The sequence below is a fragment of the Mytilus trossulus genome, chromosome 1, assembly GCF_036588685.1.
Source record: "Mytilus trossulus isolate FHL-02 chromosome 1, PNRI_Mtr1.1.1.hap1, whole genome shotgun sequence".
NCBI lineage: Eukaryota > Metazoa > Mollusca > Bivalvia > Mytilida > Mytilidae > Mytilus > Mytilus trossulus.
In genome coordinates, this window is record NC_086373.1 from 13654354 (window position 1) to 13677513 (window position 23160).

At 30.5% G+C, this 23160-nt stretch overlaps 1 protein-coding gene across 10 annotated transcripts in view; it reads left to right on the forward strand.

The window, feature by feature from the left end:
* LOC134715781 (axotactin-like) overlaps nt 1-21212 on the forward strand; it is a 109169-nt gene extending 87957 nt beyond the window's left edge. For 5 of the 10 annotated variants that reach the window (XM_063578224.1, XM_063578264.1, XM_063578233.1 and 2 more), the window contains 12 exons: nt 265-350; nt 1444-1458; nt 3602-3752; nt 6428-6612; nt 9267-9495; nt 9925-10152; nt 10464-10507; nt 10883-11018; nt 12599-12696; nt 13316-13342; nt 15091-15198; nt 19501-21212. In XM_063578224.1, the coding sequence (XP_063434294.1) occupies nt 265-350; nt 1444-1458; nt 3602-3752; nt 6428-6612; nt 9267-9495; nt 9925-10152; nt 10464-10507; nt 10883-11018; nt 12599-12696; nt 13316-13342; nt 15091-15198; nt 19501-19752 (1559 nt within the window). In that variant the 3' untranslated portion in view covers nt 19753-21212. The remainder of the gene's footprint in view (nt 1-264; nt 351-1443; nt 1459-3601; nt 3753-6427; nt 6613-9266; nt 9496-9924; nt 10153-10463; nt 10508-10882; nt 11019-12598; nt 12697-13315; nt 13343-15090; nt 15199-19500) is intronic. The other 5 variants (XM_063578255.1, XM_063578284.1, XM_063578295.1 and 2 more) reach the window with 5 other exon arrangements.
* Nucleotides 21213-23160: the final 1948 nt, after the last annotated feature.

Genomic DNA, 23160 nt, shown 5'->3' on the forward strand with positions numbered 1-23160 from the left:
TATCTCAGAAACTATTTATGATTATTGCTTAAAACCTCACACACAAGACGAAGGGCTTATCATTTGCTTGTGGCACAGCTGTTTATTCAATACTGAGTAATTTTTAAGCACCTTTCATATTGAGTTGTTATTCATTAACATTTTAGAATGTATTGAAATTTTCAGTATAGACCATTCTTTATTGTATGCTAAACAATCTCTGCAACCCAGCCAATGGATTCTTTGGTCCATTTTGTATATTTGATTATTTTTTTTGCATTACAGATGGTTTAATGGTAGAAGGCAAATTTGATGATGGAAAACCACATAGATTACAATATTGGAGGTCAGGAGGGGCAATGTATTTAAAGGTAAGGTCAAGGAGGTCAAATTGTTATGTTGCACAATGCATGCTGTAAACTTCTAACAACTAGTCTTCAATTTTTCAATATGAACTTTATGAAATTTTGTATTTTAGAAAATGAACTAATGATTTTGTTTTTAAAAATTAACAAAGTAAGTATTCCCTGTAAATAAGAATTTAGTTGAAGTAAAATGTATAAAAAATCCCATTTCCATTTTGGGATTCCATCATTAGTAAATATTTTACAGAAACACTAAGGATATCAAATCTTGATAAAATGATACTTTTTCAAACAAGAGAGTGTTACTCATCTACAATCTAATTGTATTATTGCTTAAAACGGCCATTTGGCATTTTGGTCAGTACAAGTTGAGATTTTTTTTGTGTCTGATCTAGTTGTATTATATAATTAAAGTCTTTGATAAGATGCCAAGTTAGGATTGGTGACAATATTTTTGTCAGTTTTAGTTGTGTAAGAGTTATAGAACTTTGTTCATGAAAAATAAGTGTGGTGTCTTATGCAGTTCAATAACTTTATTATGATTTGTCTGAATCTAGAGAGCCCCATTTCAATAATGATATTTTTGGCATTTGTGATTTCAGAGTTACAGAATATGGATAGTGATTCAGGGCCCTTTATCAGTGTTATTGAATCAATTACAAGTTTTTAGAATTGATAATTAATGGCCAGGTCATGTATTTGAATAGCTTATATTATGATACTGTAGATTCATTAATATTCGTTGGATACCAATTTTGGTGGATTTTGCGGATACAGGTTAATCGCAAAATTTAAAGATCAAGTAAAAGCAAATTTACTACAGGCTTGTATGCAGACTTTGGCAAAACCATGAAATAAGATATTCACAAACACATTAGTTTTCAATTATCCATGAAAATTAGTACCCAAGAAAATAAATGAATCCACAGTATTAAAAGATCTGATCTCAATCTGATTAAATTCATATAAGCAAGAATTGATTATGGTGCAAAAACCACACTCTATCTTATTTAATACTTCTATAAATATTGTACTGTCTGCTATCATATCTACAGATAGCGCCTCTATGAATATTGTATGTTTATAATCGTGTATACAGGTAGCGCCAGGTAATGTAAGTATCCTGCACATCTATGTGTCTCTCCTACATTGCTTTACACAACTTACTAAATGTTCCTTGACCTTTCAGGTAATAACTTCTTTGGAATTTGCAAAATGATATTTGTGGTGTACTTTGACAAAAAGAACTATTGTTCATGACAGACATTACATATAAAAAAGAACATGTGGTAAGATTGCCAATGAGATAACTGTCCACAAGAGACCAAGTGACACAGAAATTAACAACGATAGGTCACTGTGCAGTTCTTTACATGTAAAAATCAGTAGTGTATATGCCTAAGTGTATATAGAAAAGTATCAAATCATAATAAAATACTATTTTGAAACAGTGAAATTGCAAATTTATTCCTTTCCTTGAGATTTTTATGACTAATCTAAATACATAGAAATAAAAGATGTGATATGAATCTCAATGAGACAACTCTCCGTCCTAAGTAAAAAATTATAGGTCAAATTTCAGCCTTCAACAACCAAATGACAACCAATGGATAACAGGCGCCTGACTTAAGACAGGTGTTAATTAAAAAATGTGTGTGAATACAAAAAGCATTAAACTTCACCATAACAATAACAATTAACATAGTGAAGATGTTTGAATGATCACGGCCATGCTAAAATTTTTACATGTGTTTCTTTAAATTGTTTTGATTTTTTTTTTAGTAACAGAATAAAAAAAGTAGTAGCACATTGTTTATGATTTGTGTTTTTTTCATCGTTTTATTTCAACATTGATATTGTTTAACAATTGTTTGTTATTTCTTATTTTACCCAGAATGAAGACCTAATTTTATTACATTTATGTTGCCATGTCATATTTTACTTTATGTTGTTACTGTAATGCAATAGCCCTGTAGCATGAATAAAACCACGGAAGTTTGATTTTTTGTAGTTCAAACAGTTTTGTTAAATACCATAAAAACTGAAAATGTGTTCCAACTAGTTTTGTTTTGGAAGAACAATAATATTAAGTGTTGAAAAAATCATTGTTGTTTTAAAACCATAGTTTTCTTTGAAAAAAATTAATGAATGGCTTAATGTCAATTTTATTTGCATTTAAACGTTATTATAATTTCTGTATTACCCATAGACTAAGAAGAATAAAATAGTTTATAAAAAAACTGACATAAACTCTTTTTTTTCAAATGTATATCTGTAAAATTTATTCAAAATATGTTTGTATCATTGGAGCTTGATATATAGCTTTTTTAAAGTCTGTATGTAAATATCTGTGGATACCTTTTTGTGTTGTTGGGTTATTGTTCTACTGACACATGCCTCATATATCATTTATATCTCTAATGTGGGAAGACATGGGAAGAAAAAGTGAAAAAAATCATTTTATAATTGATGAAAAATCATGGGCTTGAGGAACATTGGGTAAATTTGAGCGTCACAGGAAAATGAGGGCATCTTAAGGGAGTGTGAAAATGGCATCCTGTCCTTGTCTTCATTTTTAATGTTGGTTGTTAACTGTTGAGTTCAGTGCAGGGTAAATTACATTATCTGTTAGACCAAGTGTTGACTGTCAGTTTAATAATTGCAGTTATCTTGGTTATTTGGATAGATCTAGTTTGACCTTGGTCATTTTGATACATATAGTTTGATCTTGGTTATTTTGATACATATAGTTTGACCTCGGTTATTTGGATAGATCTAGTTTGCTCTTGGTCATTTTGATATTTGATCTTGGCTATTTGGATACATATAGTTTGACCTTGGTTATTTGGATACATATAGTTTGATCTTGGCTATTTGGTTACATATAGTTTGACCTTGGTTATTTGGATACATATAGGTGGACCTTGGTTATTTTGATAGATCTAGTTTGCCCTTCATTATTTGGATAGATCAAGTTTGACCTTGGTTATTTGGATAGATCTAATTTGACCTTGGTTATTTTGATACATATAGTTTGACCTTAGTTATTTGGATACATATAGTTTGACCTTAGTTATTTGGATACATATAGTTTGACCTTGGTTATTTTGATACATATAGTTTGACCTTAGTTATTTGGATACATATAGTTTGACCATGATATAAAGTTTTTATATCTTTTCATTCTTGAACAATTAAGCAGACATGTAATTTCTGCCTGTCCTGTAGTTATAACAGTATATATGATATATTTTCAGGTTGATTATGTTGCGGAGGCAAGTGTTCCAAATACCCAGAAAAAATTGGACTGCCTTGATGTTATGATGCTTGGTGGTGTGGTACTACACAAAATTCCAAGCTATATAGATAGTACGAACACATTTGTTAACTTCTCAGGATGTCTCTCTGGTAGGTTATTTGTACAAATAATCTTAACATTAACTCATAGAATGAATATTATACAACTTTATGATTTCTTACTATTAGACATGTTCACCATAAGTTGATACCGAAACCAAAACCGATTCCAACACCTAACAAAAGTACTAAGGTCTGCATACATGGTTAGTATAATACTATTATTATTATATATAGTAATGGCATTGTTTGTTTCTCTCCATTTTTGGTATAAAAAAAAACAGTATTGATTCCAATTTTTATTTATATTTTTTTTTCGACCTCCTACCCTTCCTTTTTTAAGAAGAATCCTGTAAACCAACTATTAAAAAAAAAGTGGCCTAACATAAGTACTAAGGTAAATGGTAAATGTTAATAATGCTTGATTAGCTCAACCCTTTTAATCCATTATATTGTTTGAGATCAGAATACACTGGATGATATACAACTTCAATTCAACAATTAAAAGGATGTTGAATATATCAAAAAAATAAAGTTAAATTCAACGAGTATTAAATACACTAATGCAAATAATGTCAGAATTATGATGTACATTATTCATGAAACAAATTTCGTTGAAGGTTAAGATAAAGGCAACAGTAGTATACCGCTCTTCAAAAGTCATAATTCGATTGAGAGAAAACAAACAGTATATAGTTCTACATTGTACAATAGGTGCAATATCGTTCAGACTATTGGTGTGATTTTATCAAATTCGTGTTGAAATATAAAAATTCTACCTGACCCACTCAATATTTAACTTTGTTGAAAGGTCTGCTTGATTGTTCGCATCCAAACAACAAGGACTGTTTGATTCTGGAGCAAGTTTTGGATATATTCCATGAAATTTTGTTCAAGCTATATTGAAAATATCGAAAATGTGATGTACAGTAATGCTTATATCTATTTTATATAATATATTTGTTTTTGAAAAAAAATATTGATACCAACAAAACTATATATATATTGGATTCATTTGGGTTTCAGAGAAAAGAAGAATGTTAAATATGATGCTATTAGCACCACCAATGAGAACAACAAAAACATTTAAAAAAAAATAATTAGAAAAGGTTTTTGGCTTTCAAACTTTTTGTATCTGAGCGTCACTAGTTAATCTTGTGTGAACGAAACACACTTCTGGCGTATTAAATTGTAAACGTTGTGCCTTTTGTTAGCTATTATTGCTGTTTTTCTTTGTCCAATATGTTGTCCTATTTATTTTTATTGTAGTCCTGTAATGGAATATTGTCATTTAAGTGTAAAACAGTTATATTTAACATTGCCATTAAAGCGGGAGGTTTGGCATGCCCCAAAACCAGGAGAATGGCCATTGTTATATTATAGTTCTTTTCTGTGTGTGTTATATTTTAACGTTGTGTGCCTGTTATGTCATTTATTTCCTCTTATATTTGAGTGTGAAATCACATTGCTATAAGATGTGTCACAGTACTCTTCTATCTCAAATTCATGTATTTAGTGTTGATGTAATGTTGTGTCGTTGCTCTCTATGCGTTTCCCTCAGTTTTAGTTTGTAACCCAGATTTGTTTTTTCTTTCGATTTATGAGTTTCGAACAGCGGTATACCACTGTTGTCTTTATCTTTCATTAATTTCATTACAACCACAGCTTTTTTATAAACAAAAAAAAGGCCAACTGAAATGCAAAGACTGATGTTGTTATTTTGAAAAGTTTTAAAATTCACTGGATGTAGAAAAGACTTTTGAGCCCAATGCGATTGGACCACAAGGGATATTACCATCTCCTCGTGATTGTTACACAATGATTAATACCATACATCCGTCCGAACATCTTTTAGCAACATCATAAACTGTGAGGCAGCTACACAATCAAAATGCAAGAATCCACAATCAAGGCAGATGTGTCAATGAAAAGATTCATAAAAGAAGAGTTTGTGTAGAACATTCCATAATAAAAGGATAACTTACTAATTAAAAGGTTATCTTTATAAACATAGTCTGAACAATATTGCACCTATTATAGAACTATTTTCTGCTGTTTCCCTTTGACGAAACTTCCTTCATGATTAATGAACACAATAAATAAATTGTATCAGCATCTGTAATTGTATATTTCCTGCATAAGTGTATATTATAATGGTTGAATTTAATAAGCTAAGTTGATAGATTTGTGTCAATTGATGAATTGAAGTTATATTCCATCTAGTGTATTAAACCTAATAAACATATACCTTTACCTCACTACCATTTTTGGTTTCGGTATCAGTTTTGGCTTATGGTGAATATGCCTATTGTAAACTGTAAATTGCTGTTTTGCTTTTAAAAGTAAATTTAACATGATTATATTTGGTTGTGCCAAAGAGGGCTAACTAGGTTGTGATTTTGAATTTCTCTCTTGACAAGCTTGCAGTTGCTTATGATTATGATTTTAATCAAATATTGAATATACCAGATTTCCTGGTGAAATTGTGTTTTCATTACAGGAACTTTTGCTTCCTCCACAATAAAAGCTGGCTGAACACCAAAAAAAATGAAGAAACAGACTTACAATGGTTGACTAACATGCACCCTGTAATCACAAATCATATTTATTGGAAATACCAAATGATTTGAATTGTTGTACGCACCATGTTAGTTTGCTGTCATAATATCAAGTTGAAATTTGTTTTACCTATTTATTTTCATTATCCTTTTACTTTATTTTTTCAGAGGTATTGTTTACACCAGTGAAAGATGAACCATACATTATCAAGCCATTAAAAGAATTGAGAAGTGAGAACAACGATTCCTTCATTATACATGGGGATGGTATTGTGGGTTGTTCTTTAGAAAGTGACGAAGACCAACAAATGACAACCCAGTCAACATTTACAACAGAATGGGAAACAGATCAGGTATACAAATTTATATCTTTTTAAAATAATTTGTGTTTTCCTGTTAGTTTTAGTATACTGTGAATTCATTATTATTTGTTGTATACCAAATTTTCATGGTTTTCGTGGATACAGGTGAACCACGAATTCAAATGTTCAACGAATATAATATTTTCAATAGGCTTTATAAAAAGAGATGGGCAAAACCACAAAAACAAATATCCATGATTATGAAAGTTTTCAGCAATCCACGAAAATTTGACACCAACGAAAATAATGAATCCACAGTATTGCTATTTATTCAATTCAATGCATTAGATGACAGCAATCATGTTCATAGTTCAGAATTATGTATAGGCTTTTAGTTTAAGAAAATTAATTTTATTTGTACTTTTTATATCAAGTTAAATTATGTCTATGGCTATTGTTTATTTTTTCCATTCTCCAATTCATAATTTCTTTTTACAGCAGAGCAGATTTGACAAAGCACTGATTTCTAAGTTTACTTGTACATTTTTTAACAAAGTACTTAGAATAAGTATACAAGAAGAAATGTATTAGTAAAGTTTACTAATACATTTCTTCTTGTATACTTATTCTAAGTACTTTGTTAAAAAATGTACAAGCTCTTTCCACGTTATTTCTTCAACAAAATACTTGAAATGAACGTTAGATACAGGTATCAATGATACTTTTAGCATTTTTGAAGAAATGTAGGATGCATAATTGAATTTCCTACCTGTGCACATGCGCACACATGTTCTTGTTCATACAACGTAGTGCTGACGATTTTTCATTTAAAACGTTTTTAAATGATTTATCAAATCATGTTTATAAATGTATTTATTATATATTTTAAATCAGTTAGATACAAGCTGCTGAAATGTACGAAAATAATTGGGAATGGACCGATTAATTTATATATGATGTCCGGTACTAACTGAAAATAGTTTACCTGTCACCTGAATAGGTAGTTTTCAGCTGTCCAACAACTAATTAGCCTTGATTATAATTAGAAATTATTGAAGTAGGGGTTGTTTTGAAAGTAATTAATCATCATGTCACTTTTATGACCGGAAATGTATGGCTGTTAAAGGCAAAATGTTGGGTCAAAAAGATCGGGCATAGGACATTTGAGCGAAAAAGAAAAAAGCACATAGGGTCATTTGAGCGCCGACTTCATAGGACATTTGAGCGCCGGGATATTAACCTTACCTGAGTTTTCAGACAGGACATTTGAGCGAAATTTTCCCTGATAATTTTACACGAATTAAGATTTTTTTTTAAAAGTAAGAAAAAAAAGTAAGATTTAGTTATAAATATTTTTTATTTTATTTCACACCCGAGTAATTCGACCGGTTCTGGCTGGTTTATGTAAGTGAAATCCTAAGTTGATCTCTATTTACCAATCAATTCTACTATAATTCATTGGCTATGCAAATTTTCTTTGTTCTAAAATTCTTATATATATATCTATTAAGTGAAATGTCCCTTGGCACTTGAAGGAACAGAATCTCCGGGATTTACATTCGAAATACTGCCAGCAGGAAATTACGAGGGATTTTTATGTCAGAAGCCTGGGATATAAGTTCCAAGCCCAAACAGACTTGTAAATAATGCCGTTGCCGAGTTTTATGTTTTATGACAGTGCTTTGTTTTTAGTGCTTTGTTTACAATTAAAAGATGTTTTAATCTTTTTGTTGGTAAACTCCTGTTTTATGACTGTGCTTTGTTTTTAGTGCTTTGTTTTTTACAATTAAAATATGTTTTAATCTTTTTGTTGGTAAACTCCTCATTTAATGAACTATATTCGTAAGAAAATGTGGTATGATTGCCAATAAGACAATTCTCTATCCAAGACTTGTTTTCGCTCAAATGTCCTACGCTTATTCTTATTTTCGCTCAAATGTCCTAAAATTTAGGCGCTCAAATGTCCTATACTTTGGCGCTCAAACGTCCTTTTTTTTCGCTCAAATGTCCTGTCAATGCGCTCAAATGTCCATTGCCGAAAAGATCGTGAATTTATATTTTAAAATGACCGAAAAAGCCTTTGAAACTAAAAAGTATATGACCGTTTCATGCTTTGCCCAGCCGATCTTTTACCGGACATTATACAAATGACCGGCATATATGACCGTTTTGGAAGCCTTGTAGTAAACAATGGAAAGGGAACCTTAGATGTAACTCTTTACAATGTTTACTTTATTCAAAGACAGTTCCAGATCCAGAACTTTTCCTAAGGGGGGTTCGCTGACTGACCTAAGAGGGGCCCGTTCCAGTCATACTTCAATGATTCCCTATATATTCAACCAAATTTTTCACACGAAAGGAGGGGCCCGGGCCACCCAGGGCCCCCTGGATCCGCCTATGAAAGATGCTCAGGAATCCAGATAGTTAACTTTGTATACTGTGGATTGATCATTTTGTTTGACACCAATTATTGTCCGTTTTATGTGTACAGAGGCGAACCAGGAAATAAAATGTTCAACAAGTTACAAATTTTCCGTAGGCTTTGTAAGAGAGGTTGCTAAAGCTATGAAAACAAATATCCACAAAAATGCAAGTTTTTCTTAATCCATGTAAATTGATACCCACAAAAATAAATGAATCCTTACTAGTATGCAAATTTCATGTCTCAAGCTTGAATTTATATCTAATCTTTTCTTTTTCAACAGGATAGAACCATGCCACCTTGGAATCCTGGTCCAGCAGAAACTATTTATCTGAATGCTCCACCATCCACAACGGCTGTTACGACAACAACACCATTAACACCACGAACACCAGGACCTACCATACCAACTATTCCTAGATCTCCGGTATCAACTACTGACAGACTTAATGTTTCAAAATCTGCTATTGGTCATACTAAAATAGGGGGAACAGCTACTGATCTGGAAATTAGTAAGGAATAAATGATATACAGTTTGAGATTGTTTTTCGTTTCAGATCACTGAGTCCTTTTTGTCATTTCACTGGCAAGCACATAAGAGTCAACAAACAAATTTAATTTCATAACTGATGTATTATAGGGATTGTTTATACTTTAGCAAACTACAATCTAATTTTTTTTATAATGTTTTGAAACAATTATTTGACATAATTCAATTAGTATTTCCTAAAAATAAGCATTTCAGATAAATAACTCTTGTTTGGCAATTTGATTTCATGTTTTTTCTTTGGAGCATTTTGCAGTTACGAAATCTAGATTGTTAAAAAAAAATAATACCTTTTTCTGTATGATTTTATTACTGGTTTAATTCTATTTAAAGTTTATAATGTGAATCCAGCATTCCTATTTCAGACATTTTAAATATTTTTTTTATTTTTCAGTGATTGCCTTGGCGATAATTTGTGGTTTGATGTTGATATCTGTCCTTATTGCACTGTTCCTGTGTAAGAAACGAAAACGTGAACGCTATGTTATGAAGAAGGTACTTCCAGATGACCTTGAACTGAAAGTACCTCTGAACTATGCCGCTAGTCCACCACCTAGTCATAAACCTTACGATCATATAGCCAGACTTGACGAGTTCAGCATGATCTCTGTAACATTAGGACGTGAGTTTACAGAAATATTGTGTCTAGATAACACAAATCCAAAATGGTAAATTTGGAGCTTAAACATTTTTGACCTAAAATATAGTATGGTAACAAATAATGCACTGCTAAAAAAAAAAATTAAATTTCAGATGGGGTGATATAAAAACAAAAACTTTAACCTTGAAAGATCTAAATCATATTGTCAAAAATTGGTTTGAGACAAAAAAGATTAAAAGTTGATTTGTAAATGGGAGATATTTTTATTTTTAATTGATTTATGCCATAGAGCTATCTTTTGATGCTTAAATTGATTTATGTTCTATCCCCAGCAGCTAAGAGAAGAAAAGAAAATGGTGTTGGCCCTGGAACTGAGGTAAAAGCTCTATTTATATTTTTTCTGTAATCTACATCTATGTTTATACTGGCTGATTTACTGTATTTCAAAAAACATCATGTACTGAAAATGTCCACAATTTAAGTAAATATACTGTAATGTCAGAAATTATTGCGAGGTTTTTATTAAAGCCAACAATACTACTCATAGATTCAGTATATTAAGAACCGGCTTAAATCAAACAAACTTGAAACTACACCTTAAAAAAAATACCCAAATCATTGGTGATTTAATTGACAAGCAGCTGGATAAATGTCTAGCTATTCTTGTGGTATAGTGACCTATTTGTGTAAGAAGACATTACATGAAGCAGAGTTCACAAATCAGCTAACTAACTTTGATAATTTTTTGCAGCCATTGTTAAATGACAGTGACTTGTCTCCAGGAGAGTACCCTGTACAGTCCACATTTTATAACAAGAAGAAGAATAGACCAGCATCATCAATATCTGAAGTGTTAGAAGAAATAGAAAGACAAAAGAGAGAAAAAGGTGAAATAAAAAGTCATGGATAAGGTTTAAAAAAAAATAATTATATATTCCTTTATTTAAATTGTGTGGTTTTGCAAATTGCGTACACAGATTTAGTAATGTGTACTTTGTTAAACATTGAATTTGTTTTCATCCTCACACAAGAAACCTCTGCAAAATTGGTACACAAAGAATAATAATGAATCCATAGTACATCATATGCAATTGAATAGTGTGGAGGTGATGCTTTTAAATTTATGTTTAGCAAGTTTCCCTTATGAAAGCTTTCCATGTTGTTGCATTGATAGGATTTTATGGAAGCCTGGTATTTATTTTTATTAAAAGTTGACATTTATATAAGCAAGGAGGTTATATTAGAAGGAGAGAGGACGAAAGACGATAATTACACATAAAATGTTACCGACTTTTCTGTTATTGGGTTTTAATTAGATGAGATCAACCCTGTCACAGAGGGAGATTTTGTCCTAATTACATACCCGAGTAAGAACGGAAACACCCGAATTGTCATAAACTGACCGGATATACAATTATTGAAATGTTAATCTGATTTTTTGTGATACTTTTTATTAAATAATTAAAAATTTCAATTTTTTGTAAAAGAAAACTTATTACCAATAGAAATAAAACGAATATCCATCTCATTGCCGTCAATGTTAATATCAACAGTAATAACAGAAAGTCACTTTTACGTTGTTCCCGATAAATTTCTCTGTGTTTCAATTGCAAATATTCCTTCCGGCCGTTACCGGTCACCATAACTAAAGTACTTTGCATATTCGTATATTTTCTATGATTATTACCTGCCAATTCTCATAAGCAGAAATTGACAGGTGAAGCGAAAATCTTTGTTTAAAGCAATGTAGTGTTGAATAAAAATCGCTCACTAACTTTCCTTTAAACCCTCATAACTTTGTCATTTCTTTATCTTTTTTCACCGTAGACAGACGATTGATTTTGAAATTGTGCGTCCAATCTTTTTACCTATCATAAACACCTATACACTGCATTGTTACCGAAAATACACCTGAACTTTTATGATCCAGTCACTGATAACAATCACGTGACATATGTGATTTATCTAATAGCCCGAACTACACGCGGTAACAGCCCGGTACATCAGAGGGCCATGTCAAGTGGGTGATAAACATGTCGGTTTCTTTATAGTTTAACTATTTTTCTCTGATCGAACTGCTATCCTGGGGATGCTAATTTTGTATCAAGCAGAGTGTTCACTCTCCTTCTAATATAACCTCCTTGATATAAGTAACCCACTTTAAATCCTTTATTTTGGTTTAAACTTTACGATAATATTAGAATAGGTGGCTTGAATTTCTGTATTTATCCCAACCTAAATGACCGGAGGGAGGGGCTATTTTATCTGTCCTTCTTTCATTAAAGTTTAATCAGTCTTTTCTTAAGAACTACATTAAAGACTGACTTCATACTTTGTAATCCCTCTAAAATGTTATGAACTCTCCAACGTAAGAAGTAGAAATTGTGAACTCAAAATATAATAGCTATATACATAGTTTGAAAACAATCCTTTTTTTTTAAAAGTATTACTAAATCTTGTTTTTCAGATTGTGATGATAACTCCGGACCAGATGATGAAGTGAAGGAGAAACAAGGAGGAGAATTAGAATGGGACCCATTAAATGACCGGGCACCTCTAACATCAGTATGTGTTCACATTATTCTCATAAATGCACACTTTTTGAATGTGACAAGACTTCCAATGTGGATTTTTTACCTATAAAAAATACTAATTATGACAGGTTTATATGTGACACTAAGGACATAGTCTAAAAGATCTCCAGTTGGTTTACTGCTATAGTCAAAAGATTAAAATATGTACTGAGTTGTCTCCCTTCTAATTTTTATACCAAAAAAAAATTAAAATTAAAATCTACTGAAATTTTTAAAAATCTTGTAAAAATATTTAATATTTTTTTTAGAATCGACACAAAATATTTACTTTTTAGATAACATACAATATATACAATGGAAGTCTTGTAAATGTTGTTTTGTGGTAAATGGATGTACTTTTATTAGTATTACTAGTAACTAAAACAATTTTTATTATGTGTCAATATTTATTACAGCAGTAATTCATATTTTTAAATAACTAAAAATTAAACAGAGGTGATAGTTTGGGATATGGAATAATATTCATTTTCATAAAAGGTTCATTGTTGCTGAAAAATATTATTTAGAGTATTAAATGCATGGGTATATTTTTATGCACTTGGAAAAATGATCATCAATTAATCCATATTTACTAAATAATAATATTTTAGGTTCCACCGTTTGATACTATATCGGAGGTTGGTATACACAAGTCTTGTCGGTTTGGGTGCATCCATTGTAGAACTCTGTCTCATTGTCATATGTACTTGTCATTATAACATAAACGTGTTTGTGTCATTAATGAATTACTTTTAACAAATTGAACACCATTTTTCTTGACTGTTTATAACAACAAATCTCAACATATTGACATTCACTGATTATCTACTAACATCAAAAACATTAATCCATAACACACATATCAAAGGGAGATAATTACTTTTAACAAATTAAACACCAGTTTTTTTCAAGGTATATAGCAACAAATCTGTGATAACAATGCTGCATGACTGACAACTTTGACATAATCATTTCAACTTATTGACATTTCACCGATTATCTACTAACATATTGAACACATTAATCCACATAAAACACATGCTTTATTAAAGGGAGATAATTTTGAATTTGAATGTGAACATTTTTATTTAAGAAAATTGAACATATATTGTAGTTATCAAGAGTCAGTATCCCATCAGCATTTTCACAGTAATTTCACTACATTTTACTGTGGCATTTGATAAAAAAATCAAAAGAAGTCAATGTGAAACCCAATATATGTACTACAAAGATGTTTAGGAATCAATTTATTATGGGAATTCATCATGTGTTTTAGTTCTCTTCTCTCAATCTTTGTTCTATTTTATTTGATCTTAGTGTGTGTGTATATCTGTTTCGATCTGACTGTTGGTGTATTTTTATCTATAATATAGTACTCTATTGTGCCATTATGCCTACTGTTGTCTGTCTTTTTGTTCTTTTTTTTTGTTTGCCTAATTTTTACCTGCTTGACATTCCTTGCCTGATTCCTGCCTGGTGTAATAACTATTTGTATACAGACAAGCTTTTTTGACTTTTTGTTAATTGATTTATTTTAACACTTGCTGCCTATAAACTGTCATTCCAAATTTTTTTTGTATGTATAATTTTCCAACTTGCTACTGGTCATTTGTATCTTGACTTGCCACACTTTATAAGTTTCTAAAAAACAACTTAAAATGACTGTTTCCCATCAAATATGGGAGAGGGGTATACCATACTGACATTCCAATGATAACTAATATCTTTTTCTTATTTCTTTTCAAGGATATTAAAATTAAAAGAACCAAAAAACTTGTGGCAAGTCTTATCCTTTTGATGTTGTTCAATGTGAGAAATTGTTTATTCACATAAACATAGTGAACATGCTTATTACAAATCATTGCATCATTGCTGTAAGAAAAATGGCTTGAACTGTATAGCTTTATAAGAAGAATTATTTGATTATGAGAAGTCAAAATGTTTTAGACAACTGCTAATTAATAATAGTATAAATGCAAGTAATTAAAGTTAAGTAGTTGAAGCCATGTTTTATTTTCATAAACAAGGCAAATTGTTCTTTGTTTTTTTCCTGATCTGTTGCACCAAACACTCAATTTGTTTACAGTAACATTGTATCATTATTTGGGTTTATAACTTTTAAAATAAAAAAAGATGAACAGACCTCCCCCTCCCCTTATTTTGACTGCTTCTTGTTGATAATAAGTCAATATCAGGGGACATGTCACATGAAAGTATTGAAATTTTTTAAACTTTTCAGGGAATTTTCTTGATTTATGTGAAAAATTTATAAAATACATTTTCCCTCCATGAAAAAAAAAGTCTTCTAGTTTGGCTCCAGTCTGGAAAGAAACATTGAATTGAGTAATTTTTTAACCGAATGTTATTGGTGTTGTATGCTTTGTAGGATTTTATTTATCAAATGTTACCCTCACCTATTTTGAGTGTTATGGATGACATTGAGGAGCTGTCCCTTGAGAGCGCTAGCACGTTCGGTACTCTCGGTAGCATGAAGGTCGGTATTTGTAGTTCAGCTTTACCCAAGCTTTGTGTTTATAGCATGCAAATAAACCTTAGACCTATTGTAAGAATGAGCTAACTGCTTATTATTAAAACTTGTGTTAATCTTGTTACACCCTTCCAGCAATTTACCAAAATTAGATATTTCCTTATCAAATTGCTAATATTTTAGGTTCTCATCCAATTATGAATAACATTTCTTGAATGAATGTTTAAAATCTGTGTCATGAGAAATCTATTTGTGGTCATAAATGATTAAGACACATAGTTTCATATAAGATTTGAATGATGACCATTTTCATGGGTGTATCACCACACACTTAGGAAGTCCTTTATGTATTGTTTAACTACTTCCTCTAGTATTTTAATATGAATGTGCCTGTATACTAATCTTTCACAATGTAGTTAGTTGATTTTCAAAAGTTGTTTGCACTTATGATAACTTCACAGTATTACTTTGCTATCCATTCAAATGTTTGATGTGGTTGGATGTCATGTTTCAATCACTAAAACTAGTTTTGTTTTGTTGTTGTTCTTTGTTCTTTTCTCAGTCTCTCTATCCTCTTGAAACAAAGTAGCAGAGTAGACATTCATTTTGCTTTTCTCTCTCTTTAATATGTTTAACATGTTTTAATTGATTCCATTGTATTCAAATCAGAGCAGGGCCGGATCCAGCCATTTTAAAAAGGGGGGTTCCCAACCCAGGATAAAAGAGGGGTACAACTATATGTCCCCATTCAAATGCATTGATCGGCCAAAATAAAGGGGGGTTACAACCCCAGGAACCCTCCCCCTGGATCGGCCACTGCAGAGTGCATCATTTATTCTCAATTTTATTTTGTTGTGTTTTGTCAAGTTTATAGTTCTAAACAAGACAATTTGTTTCAGAGGGCCTTGTTAGAACTTGATTTTTGCACCCAGTTCATGTCAAATTGGGTTAAATGATAGAGGTTTAAAATGATTTCATATTGGAAACTAGTTTTAGGCACCATTGACGGGTAAGAACAAGAAGCTTTTTTATTATGATTGCCAGAGGTAAGGTCACACATCATTGAACTGGAGGGGGAGTTTGATTGTAAAGCCTACATATTTTAACTGTCGTAGAGAAAGCAACACAACCAAAGAGCTAAAAAAAACATTGCCATCAATGGGTCTTCGACACACAAAGAAAATCCAATACCTCAAGGCCTCATGAGACTATGTAGACTTTCTTGTTTCAAAGTCAAGTGACAAAGGTCAAGATCACAAAATTGTTCTGAGATTAAAAGCATGCAGTCCTGACAGAACTTGATTTTTGTCAAGGTATCTGGTAAAATGCTTGGTCAGAAAAAAAATCCTGTTAATTTTTTAGCCTTGATTTATAGCTTTAAGTGACATAAATATTACCACTATAAAACATCTAGTTTATATAGCTATCGAGTATGTTCCAAATTTACTTCCATGTTCCTTATTTGAGCATAACACTGACCAATTTCAAAGTTGAATGTCAGGGTCATTGAATGACTTGAACAAAACCTGAAGTTATTGTGCAAACATGTTGATCTACTTTGTCTTTCTTTTCTTGTGTGAAAAACTATATCTAATGCTATGTTCTCTTTTAATTTTACTTTCAAATAAAATTATTGTTTTAAATGGTTTTATTTTCAGGATCACAAATATTCATAATTAAAAAACATAATGGTATTTTGAATTATGTTTTTTTTATAATATTATTTATTTTCATTTTTGACAGACTGTGTTGACTTGTAAAAAAACACACCAATAAATGTGTTTTATTAACATGATGTAGGAAATATATCTTGATGATAAAATCCTATTTATTTGTATGTACCTAGTGAAAAATTATTATGAAATATTCTGACTTATGAGTACTTTTTGTTGCACAATTTTTCTCAAAAAAGGCACAGTATTTTAGTGAGTCATAATACTTAGATATCTCTAAGCATGGTAGGGGATCATGATATCTATAATAAGTAAATCAGTTTTAACACTAGTAATTGCATAGGTATTTTATCAAAGAAAGCCTTCTGTTTGTTTAGACAAGATGTTAGTCTAAGATAGTAATTCACAAAGCACCACCATCAGGCTAAGAGACAATGAGTCACTATCATCATAATGACAGGTTCAATATAATTTGTGAAATGATAACTTTATATGGTCAGTGTCGCTTATGTATTTTCATCTTTAAAATCTGGTCATTGACACTGAAATCTTCATTCTTCGTTAAGAGGGTCAATATCTCAAAGCACTTATCAAGTATTGACCTTTCAACAAAAAACCTGTTAAAAATAAGCTGCTTAGGTTAAGTTACAAATATTGTTTCAATGTATATTCATTATTCACACAAGGCAGCTGTCTATATCACCAGATTTAAACTTGTCTATTTGAAATGTTTTCTTTTGATTATTGTCTTGTCATATACAACTAATCCAACCGTTATATAATATCAAAGTATCGTTTACATAATAATCATAATTTTAATTTTCATCCTTATATGGTTGTAAATTTGTAACCTTTACACAGAAATGAAAATTTTAAAACTGAACTAACAATCATAAAATGCCATAATATCATGAAATAATTTCTACTGTGTATCTTAAGCTGATGTACAATTATAGTGTTAACAATAAAAATTATACAAACCAAATAATAAGATGGACCTGACTTAACATTTTGGGATAATATCCCATTATCATGATATAAATAAAATCATGAAGCAAAAAAAAAAGATCAGTTTACAAATTACAAATAAGTTTAGATTTATTCATTTTCAATGTACAATTTTGGACCTCTATTCAGATTAAGAATTTTTAAACTTCTTATTGCAAATGTACAGTACAGATGATGTACTTGAATCTGCTGTGTGGTGTAAGATTTTGCTCTATATTAAGGGCATACGATACAGTTTTGATCTTGTATTTACAAGTTCATGAAAATTTGCATATAGGCTATTTTTTACCTGATTAAATTAAATAAGTAATAAAAAATATACCTTCATGTGCTACTTTTTGAGTAAAATGAGATCGAAATTTTGTATATTTTATCAAAATTCAGATTTGTGGCCGTAATTTCTTTTTCGAAAGAAAGACATAACTTTTTTGTTATAAAAGATAAACACAAATTGTTTTTTGTTAAATGATCGGTAATTTCTACATTTTATTAATATCCTTAAAAATATGCATTTTTTTATTCAAAAATAACTCATATTTATCAAATGTTCATGAATTGCGGAAAAAAACGTCATTTTTTACTGCATGTTTATCAAAATAAAAAAAAATCCTCTATTTACAGTTTTATAAAATTTGGGTCAAATAATCTCCTAGCAAAATGAAACAAAATGCCGTTTTGAAAAATAGGGGTCCATGAACTCGTTTTCAAATTAAACCAGTTTGAATGATAAAAATCAGTCGAAAAATGCATCTTTTCCCGATAAGTCACAGTTTGACGTCGCGAAAATAACAAATTACGTTAGCAACGTCGTTACCTTCTCTGTAACTGTATCGTATGCCCTTAAAGGCTTTGCGACATTGAGATGAAAAAGAACAATAAAAGTACTGTTTCTTTGCTTTAGGGTTCTTGCTTTCTGCAGCATTAATAAAGAATTTATGGTCCTTAAACTGAAAATTAGTAGTATTGAAAATGTCTCAAGGTAATTTTTCTCACACATATTCCATAAGGATTGAGAATCGTACCAAAAGTCAAATGAATTTGTATGCATTCATGGCATAAAATATATTAAATTTCCATTCTTAAATTTTGGATCCCTATCCAATTTCAAAGTTTGTAAAATCTTATGTTCATCTAGATATGATGATGCTAGCATGTTGGGCCACAGGAAAGTCAAGGATTGGCAGTGTGAATTGAGCTTTTGCTTTTTTATAAATAAAATCAATCTTGTAGGATCACAGAATGATCTGGTGTGGCATTAATTCTTTCAATTCAAAAACAAAAAATACAGGTCAGAGAAACAATATACTTAAACTAAGTTAACTGATTTGTGCCTTTGATAATCAATCAACATAGAATCCTGGAGCACTTTTAGAATAAGTGAGATGATGGAATGATGTGTATTTGCTGTTTTTTCATCATATTTTCTATGTATTCCCATTTGTTTATTTATCTTTGTCATAAAAGTTGTAAAATGATTTCATGAATTAATTTTTTTTCTAGAAGGTAATATCTTCCTTCCAAGTTTGTTTACTTTATTTTCCATTACAATTAATCTTTTATGTTACATTTGAAGGATCAACGATCATATGATTTTTTTTTAAAGATAGATATTATTTATTTTATGCAGAAACAAGAAGAAGATGGGTCTGATGCTGATCCTTTACAAGTATTAGAGCAACAGAAAGAATTAGCTATGGATGGCAATGGGGACAGCGGTTACGAGGCAGAATCACGGAAAGACCCAGATGAAGAAATAATCAATATTACGCCACCTTCTCCAAATAAAATGTACATGTATGACATTTCAGGACAAACTCCTAACAACTGGACCTCAACACCGAATCGTAAATTATTAGAATATGAGGAATGTGGTACTTAGAGAATGTTTATCTTGTTGCTAGGGGAACAACTTATAAACTATATAAAGGACTGTGCTCTCCATGGCTGGCTTTGTTAATGCTTTTATGATCAGAGTATAAGAGTCGAATGGAAAATCTTTGGAGGCTGTACATGTTTATAAAAGGGAGCTAACTCTTTATGTTTGCCTGATGTATTATGTTGTATGATTGACTGCTGAATATGGAATATAAATCCTCTGATTGAGATCCATTTTGTTCTGCAATATATGTTTCTATTTATTACGATTCAGTTGCATTAATTTCAAATCTATCTGTATATTTTTATATGGATAAAAAGTCAACAGAATGCTAAATTTAAACAACTAAATGTTTAAAAAATATTTAATGTTTCAAAGGCAGCTACCATAGTGCATTCTAAATACTTAGGCCAGTACAGGGTAAATGGACTACCAGTAGTTCTTCAATGTGGAGGCAAAAACAAAGCAGCATCTATTTTTGTGAATTTTAAATATGTTTTGCTTGCTGGACATTAGATGTGATGAAAAATAATAGTGTATTTACCAAGCAAAGTCTCATAATATTGGCTATCAATAAAAGGAGAGTAATGTCAAAAAATGAAATTGCTACTGAACAACAAAACAAAAAACACCAAAGATATGAAAGAAAACCATACACAAGATTCTTGATACTATTAGTTTTAGGGTTCAAACTTGTTTTAACTTGTCCAAGATCACTCAACCCCCTTTTAATGACAGAAGAAAGATACAATACAATTAAAATCAGTTCAGAGAAAGCTAAACTCAATTAAATTAAAAAAACACAAAGATATGAAAGAAAACCATACACAAGATCCTTGATAATAACAATCACGTTGGTATTTTGAAGGTATACACTTGTTTTACCTTTTTTAACATTACCTTAATAACCCTTATTTTTTTTTAAACTTGATTAAGGGATTAGCAGAAGGAATAGGGAAAAACAATTCAATTCAGTTTCAAATCAGATTCAAGTTACAAAATCAGTTCAGAGAAAGCATAACTTTATTAAATCAATATTACAAAGGACAACGATAGTGTCCACATTACACAATCACAATAAATACTTTATCATAAATGCTTGCATTTACTCAGAGCAAGCTCCTAATTAAAACTTTTTCAAGCTCTAAATTACTCCTTCATACATTCTGAGCTGGTTACCTGTCTCAAAGTTATTTATAGATGAACCTCACTTCTTCATTGGTTGAGAGTTGAAAATATGCATTAATGTTGTTATTGTGTACCTCTTATTTGCATTAAATGCAATTCCTGAGTATTTCACATTTTATTTTTATTGATTTTACATAATTTATTATTCATTGTTGTTACTTTCGTAACCTATTTTGCATATGACACATTGTTACAATTTTCACTTTATTGCATTTTACTTTGATTTTACAACTATGAAATAATGTACAAGTATATTTATAAATTCTTCAATCTATTGTCTTTGTTTTCTTTTTCTTTAGACAGAATCAAGAAAAAAAATCTTGGATATCTACTAACAAAGCTCTTTATATTTATATGAACTGTTTAGTTGACTGCTAGGTGTGTTTTTGGATATTTGTGTTGTTTGCACTTTCACAAAATTGTTCAAAAAAAAAACCATTGTATTGTTGTTGGTTGAAGTCTGTTTTTTGTATCTGTTTTTCTTAATTGTTTGTCTTAAGTCTGGCCATTGTTTTTTTAGTTTGAGTTGTTTTACATTTTTTCATGTTGTGGCATTTTAGAGTTTTCCACAAAAGAAGAGTAACTTGCTACAAGTGTTCATTGATTGACACTTTGTAATGTTAAGTGTTCATGGATTGACATTGTGTAATGTGAAGTGTAACAAATGACCACATTGTGAACTAAAGTGGGGATATGAAAACCACAGATATTGATATGATAAGTAGATCTATGATTCATAGACACAAGATGACAGTTTTCAATTATGCATGTTGTAATGAAATTAGGAGCATCTTCTTTAAATGCCAGAGAAACAAGATGTATACTGGTTTTGGGTAAAGATTTTCAAGTTACAAAATGATGTAAAATGTGTCAAGAAAATTACATTACTTTTGGAAAGGAAATATCTGTTCTAAAAATATCAATGATGTCATTGTTAGTCATCTTTTAAAGTTGGAGTTATCTTCCTTTGTCTAGAATTTAGTTGAACCAATACTTTATACTTCCACTGATACATTAAGGTTTATGTACCCTTCTGTGGCCATTTTTGTACGAACTTTTCAAACTTCAATTGTATCAAAACTACAGATATAATGAATAAAAGAGATAGGCCATTTTGTACATATTCCAAGGGGAAACTTGATGCAAAGCATTTTATTTTTACTGTTCCATTGCATTTAATAGAAAAAGAGGACTTTGTGGCAAATTAATCAAGATTTTTATAGAAAATCCTCAGCCTTTATCCTTGTAGTCTCATATTTGGCAATTTGATGACTCATAGATATAGGATTATTGCATGCAGTGCTAGCATTGATTTCCTTAATAAAAGTTTATAAATGTAGTTTTTGGTTGAAATGGTTAAATATGGCCAAAATCAAGTACACCTTTTAGGGTGCGCTCGACTTTAGTGACTCAGCACGAGGTGTTTTGGAATTTACAAGTTGCTTAGAACTTTTTGTAAAAAATAAACACTAGCACATCATAGAAAATCAAGTGAGTAATTAATGTTTCAAATTTTATAACAAAAATCTCTGTATTAAAGGCTGTGGATTTTCTATAAAAATCTTGATTTATTTGCCACAAAGTCCTCTTTTTCTATCAAATGCAATGAAACAGTAAAAATGTATGCTTTGCATCAAGTTTCCCCTTGGAACATGTACTAAATGGCATATCTCAATTATTTATTATATCTGTAGTTTTGATACAATTGAGGTTTGAAAAATTCATACAAAAATGGCTACAGACGGGTACATAAACCTTAAAACAATCTTTACCCTTCAGTGCTTACAAGCAATTTGATTTAGACTTTTAGTGTAACCATCTAAAAAAACTGCCAACATCTTAATATGTGCACAAAATGAGGTGCACATATTAAATACATGGCAGAGTAGATAAAATTTCTTTAAAAAAGTTTTGTATTGTTAATTATAATTTGCACAGTGTTTTTGTACAAGTTAAAAAAAAAATTTACACCTACCTTCATGCAACGGGTTATTAAAGTCTATTTTCTTAATTGTATCCGTTTAATGCCTTTAATTCATATTTAAATACTTTAACTTATCATTTAGTGCGATTCTCTTTGTCCTGGAAATGGACATGATAATCCCTAAATGGTTTAAATTCTGTTTTTATTTTTCTCCTGGTACCAAAATCATATTAATAGAAAGACTTTCTGTGTTCTGAGAATGTTGTTTGTATCAATGCTAACTAGTATAAGACTGTCTG